General features: G+C 31.9%; 1 protein-coding gene across 1 annotated transcript; it reads right to left on the bottom strand.

The window, feature by feature from the left end:
• Nucleotides 1-1,633: 1,633 nt before the first annotated feature.
• On the bottom strand, nt 1,634-4,881 carry LOC139875054 (uncharacterized; the record flags this gene model as incomplete). Its single annotated transcript, XM_071862428.1, has 4 exons — nt 1,634-2,020; nt 2,912-3,313; nt 4,339-4,687; nt 4,793-4,881. Coding segments are annotated over 4 exons (1,227 nt in total), but the record flags the coding sequence as incomplete, so codon positions are not given.
• Nucleotides 4,882-6,593: the final 1,712 nt, after the last annotated feature.

The raw sequence follows: 6,593 nt of genomic DNA, 5'->3' as shown, positions 1-6,593 counted from the left end.
TAAGATGTTTAGTTGGGAAATTTGTAATTTCAGTGTTTAGGAGGGGGATATATGATATTCTCTCATTTATTAATTGGTAAAATTAAAAAAGCAATGGATAAGAATGTGGATTTCTTGTGTTCCGTTTTGAAGAATTAAAAAAAATGATATATAAATTTATAATTTATTTATTACTAATAATAAAAAATATTAGATATAAATATAAACCAGGTTAGTACCTAGTATACATAATGGGCTGTTTTTTGAAAAATGTATGTTTTGCGTATAGTTAGTTGCGTTGGGTTCGTAAGATTATTTCGAATTGAACGGTGGCGTCGAAAAAATATAACCCGCGTCAAGCGAGAATATATGCACCGTTAAAAATTTGGGTGGAGTTTATTAAATAAAATAAGGATTTAACAGTCCCCCCTAGTGCTAACGAGTTAATTGCGTTAAATTTTAGAAAGTCAACAACTCCATAGCGAAACGCGGAAATACACGTATATTGTTAATTTACGATAACATCTAAATCTTTGACGGGTTATACCTTTTCGTTCGACTCGAGTTGCGCGTCAACGACATCATCGTTAGCCACGAAATAATTTTGCAAAATAAGCGCAATGTAATACATTGGAAACCGAACCCCGGCGCGAAAAGAGGGTTAAAAAACTAGTTTTAAACGAATATGTAAAACCAATTTTACAACTACATAACAAAATACAGAGTATCAATCCCATTCTACAATAGAAAAATCTATGGCTAATGTCCAATTTAACAAACTTTAGGAGAACTCTTTTCATCATCAGAACGATATTTTATCAAAAAATTTGTCATGATCCCAATGGTATCTATATTTTTGAGGACCAAAATGACATTAACATGTGCAAGTGGCAATGTTAAATACGCAGGGAATCAGGAAAAGTAGACAAATTTTGAGTAAAGTTTGAAGGTATCAATATCAATTAGATGATTGAAAAAGATATAATTATCAGCTTGTAATACTTTGATGACAACACAAACAAAACCCATCTTTTCAAACACATTTTAGCAACGTACTCCACTGTCACTTTTATACTTTCGTTGTCTAGGGTCATATACAAATAAAAGATCTCTCATTTGATAACAGGTGTCATTTGATCGAATACGAGCAACAAAAAGAACAAGATGTCATCCACACATGACATTAGCCGTTACAAAGACCATAGTACTAAATATATTCTAACTATATGATGTAAAATTTAGCTGCAGTTTTGTGTTTAAGATGGTTGAAATTAAGATTAATGACTAGTGGCTCATTACATCGAAGGTTGAATATTAGATGGGTTAGTTATAGTATGTAGATTTATATTCATCGCATCGAAATCAAAACATTTAGTCCAATCTAATTCATTAATTGTAACTGCATTAATAAATCCCCGATCAAATTAATTCGACAAATGGATGACCCAAATTAGCACCATGGTTGCATACTTCAAAAGGTGGAATACAAAAACTCCAAATGCCTTCTTCAAAGATGGTTCACTTGCCTCCAAGAAAGAAAAAAAAGGTGTATTTTAAGTTTTTACACATTAAATACAAACTTCCAACTTAATAATAGAATATTAACCAGTTTGGATTGGCTAAAGATTAAGACTTCAATGGTCACAAATTCACATTATGTTTCTTGAATTTCTTCATCGCAAGAATCCACCTCAGTACCAGATTCATCTGTGCATTCATCTGTGCAGTTCATGTCACCAAGGGACATGTTATTATCATCATCACCACCACCATCATCATCATTATCATCATCAACATCATCACCACCATCATCATCATCATCATCATTACCATCATCATCACTACCACCATCAATTGCTACAACTTTTCTCTTGTCACGCGTGCCATTTCTAGTACCACTGGTTATAGTGTGTGGGTTATGATTAGCAGAGTCACCATAAAGTGCAATGTGCCTATGATATAATTCAAGTTCCTTCTCAGAAATAGCAATGAAGTGTCTTACAGTCTCGAGCGACTGCTCATATTTTGACTTTTCTAGTGCCTGCAAGAACAAACCAAGAAAAACACAACATATAAAAATAATAATTTCATTTGTTAAGAACTATTTCAAATTATTCAAATGAGTACAAGTTCAGATGAACAATGATAGATTAATCAAAAGATAATCAGATGTTTGGACCTGATATATAACTGTTGCATATTATGTTCACATTAGGAATACATCTTAGGTGCATTACTAGTCTATCATAACAGACGTTTGAGATATTGCAGAAGAGCATAAATGTTACAAGGAATATATTGTATCAATATTGTATATATTCATCTTTTAGTAATATGCAAGGTTGTCAAAGTCACGAGTCGGGGACGAGTCAGACGAGACGCACGTTGACCAATGTTGATTTTAGTAATAAATAATTAAACATATACATTACACATATAAATATATCAAAAGAAAACATAAATATTTCAAACATAGATATATGGCACAAAATATAAAACTGTTTTACCTAACTTTGACTTTGACTGACTCATCCCGACTTTGACCTGACTTTTTTTAGCGTTGACCGACTTCTAAGACGTTTTTGGGCGACTCAACAAAAAACTATAACTTAAATTAGGGTTTTGAGTCTATTATTGGTCTATAACTTCTATACAATTTTTTTCTGGTTATGATTCTCTTCTATATTACAGTAACACATATATTTGAAAAATTTATTATTTACAATTTACGTGTAAAAAAGTAAAATCCGTTTGAGCGACTGATCCCTCGTTTTGAAGGATTAATCCCCGATAGAGATTTTTACAACCTTGATTGCATTTCTTAAAAAAAAAGCTAAAGATCAACTACAGAAAAATAACAAGAATATGAGAACATAATTATACTTATAAACTTTATAATTAATTTAAAAACATACAAGGAAAGGATACTCACCTTTTTCTTAGACAATGTATCAATCGGACTCATAACCTCCGGCTGCACATAATCCTTTCCCCGATAAAAAACAATCGTATCGTCTCCAATAATCTGAATCGGGACCCCACCACTTAATCTTGCAATTTCGTTAGCATAATCTTGTATTTGACCAGGTTTACAAGGCTTACAATAAACCTTAACCGTTTCATGTTTTTTCCAATGCATATGCATATTAAGAATAACACCTCCAAATACACCTCTTCTTCCAACTGGTACATAATTGGACCCTTTCTGGGCCATTTTTTTCATGTAAAATCTTTCTTCACCTGTAATTTCAACCGGTTTCAACATTGGTCCCTGCAGTTTTGAAACTTCATAACGCTTGAGCTTTTCAACGAGTAAAGCTTCCTTAATTTTCGCCTGAATATAGCACAGACATTTGACTCAAGAATCATTGTTATAACTATGGATCAACAATATTGGAGCAAATTATAAAAATCTAGAACCACACACAAATCTCTTGCTTATTTTGTCAATATTTGAGTTATCAAAAATGTAAAATTAGTATCTTAAATAAAACCTCTAAAGCATAAATATGATTATTACATCCTTCCTACCTCAACTTCTGTAAAGGATAAATTGAGTATTGACTCTCATTAATTCCTAAACTTTAAAACATATATGACGGAGTATAAATTTTGAAGCACAATCATGGTAGACTGTATAAAAAAGAGGATACATATGTCCAATATCTTATACTTGAGGGACTCATATAGAAACTGATGTAGCATGATATATTACAAGAAACTTCTGTTACTAAAAGCTGTTAGTCTGTTACCTAGGAACTTTTCAACCTTTGAACTTGAAAGATGTCGGTTTAACTTTTAAGGTCATATGAACTGCGTGCCAAATTCGACATCCACTCTACTTTTTGTGACTTTTATGGGAATTACATAAAGAACTTATGCCGATGTTAGAATCTATATTATCTTTCCTTTCAAATAAAGTGTATAGAGCAGATTTAGCTGATGTATTTATACGAGTTCTCTCTTTGATACAAAGTTTGGTACACAAAAGCTATAAGAGCTTTTGAAAAAATAAGCTTTAAAAGCTAAAGCTACTTAGTTTGAGTTCATGAAGTAGATATAAACCAACAAATTCTTATAAAGTGTATTTAGCATTTAGATCTATTTCATTCCTGTGTCATTCTATACTATCGTGTTAATGCTTTGCCGAATAAATCTATATACAAATAAAAGCTCCAACTTTCAACTTTAAAATTCCAGCTTCAGGCTAACTTTTCCGATCATAGCCAAATTATACGTACATTCCTAATATCATATCAACATATATCTTCCTTATAGAATGCACAAGCTTCATACCATACATTTTCAATAAACTGAAGGGAAAAAATGTCAACATAATTGAAGTATTACAATACAAACCTTTTCGAGCTTATACGTGATTCGTTCCTCAGCATTTGCAAACTTGCTTTTGCTTTTTGATCCTTTAACAGCAAGTCTACGAGGGTCTTTCTTATTAGCAAATTTCCTCTTTTGCTTTTCTTTCTTTCTTTGCAACTTCAACCGTTTTTTCGTCAGCCACTTGTACTTTTTCGGTGGATCAATTTCATGTATCTCAAATTTAGGTTTACCATCAGATATAATACAACGAACTGTTGATGGATTTGATGGTGGTGACCCATAATACCGAAAAATGTTCAAGTTTTTAGATGCCCACAAAGTGTTTGATGAAATGCCTGAATGGAAAAGAGGTTCTTGATTTGAAATTAGCCTGAAACAAGTAAAGAATATAATGAATTTGGAGGATTAGTGTGAGAGTAATGTAGTTTATATGGGTTATTGACGGGTTAACTGTGAAATTGTAAGGATGGAGTACCTGGCAGAGAAATATCTGAAATTGGGTTTAAAAATTGAAGCTAAACATCGTCTTGTGAATCCGTGAATTGAACGACTTGCCATATCATTGATTTAGTTCCATCATCAGTCATACAGTCCTAAAAGCTTGTATTATTATGCGTGAAACGCCTGTGATTTACAGACTTACAGTATTATTTACCCGTATGATTTATACAGATACTAGAAGACAAAAAATTTAGGCCGTACACCTACGTTGATTCTTTGTCTTTCGACTTTTTGAGAAAACACTCAACACTCACAGCGTTTTCCTACATGTAAGACCATTCTCTATTGTTGTGATATTGTGGAAGTATTTTTTTTTTTCTCTCTCTCTCCCTGATGTGACATTGTTGTGAGATGAAAAACCGTATGATAAATGCATTGTTGTAATGTTGTAATATTGTGGATAAAATATACCTAATTGGTATTGGGTTAATTAATTAATATTATAATTAAAAAAACATAAAAAAGGTGATTGGTTGCATTTCATTGTGGTCATCGTAGTTTTTTCCACCACACCACAACACCAAAGTTCACAACAATACCATAGGGGAGTGTTGTCATTGTTGTGACACAACAATAGGGCATAACAAATGGTCTAAAATGTCAAAAAATTTGAAAAGTTTATTTATACTATAATAGAAATTCATTAATATAATTTCTTATAAAATTAACTTACAAAAAATAAAAAAATGGTTATTTGCAAATTATAATTAGTATCTATTTGCTTTGTAGATTGTGAAGTTACGAAGACACTGGCCAGAATAACAAGACTTTGATCATCACGAAGAAAATATAGTGAAACCGTGAAAAGCAAGTTACGACCCGTACATTGTCTACACCTGATAGAATGTGAAGATCTAATCACAAAACATCACTGGATTAAACAAAACCATAACTACCTGATTAATCAACCACAAAATACACGGTCGAACAGTTCAACAGATCGTACAAAAATCACCACTACTATTAACTACAAACTATGAATGAAGAATATACAATAAAACCTAAGATTAGTTACCAAGATGATGAACAAATCAAGAGAATATAGAAAATCCTAAAATAGGACGAGAGAGAATCTGAAAGATGAAAAAGATAAATGTGTGGTTGTGTATAAAATAATTAGGTAGGATTATTTTGTATTCAATAAATTATATGCTATTTGCACTTAGCACCCTTAAGGAAATAAGACTACCGCCACAAATCTTCTAATTAGCATTTATGAACTTCAAATTCTTCTACTTTAGCCACATAAATCAAGCCTGCAACAACTGCAACACATTCACCAACATATCAACTGCTACACTACTACACCACTCTTGATCTACACAGCAATATTTGCAAAACATCCTCAACCCAGAAATAAGTAATTGTTTCAAACCAATTTATCCATAATTAGATTGTAATACACATGTATATCATAACATCTCTCCTCAATCTGATTTTTAGAAAAGATCTTTAAGTTTTAATTTGTTACACAAGAAATTGTGTTGATTAATACACAATCCCTTAGTAAAAATAGATGCTATTTGGTTTGAAGACTCAATGTCAACAATTTTAATTGCTCCAGATATACATTTTTCCATAACCAAATGTAAATCTATCTCAAAATGTTTAGTACGTTCATGAAAAACAGTATTAGCAGCAATTACAATAGCAGACCTATTGTCACAATATAACTTAACTGGTAGCAAATTTTTCAGACCCAAATCTGACAAAAATGTTAACAATCCAAAGAATTTCACAAGTAACAGTGGCCATAGCCCTGTATTCAGACTATG

This window comes from Rutidosis leptorrhynchoides, chromosome 11 (assembly GCF_046630445.1).
Source record: "Rutidosis leptorrhynchoides isolate AG116_Rl617_1_P2 chromosome 11, CSIRO_AGI_Rlap_v1, whole genome shotgun sequence".
Classification (NCBI taxonomy): Eukaryota; Viridiplantae; Streptophyta; class Magnoliopsida; order Asterales; family Asteraceae; genus Rutidosis; species Rutidosis leptorrhynchoides.
Note: the sequence above shows the minus strand (reverse complement) of the source record. Positions and strands in the feature narration are given on the sequence as shown.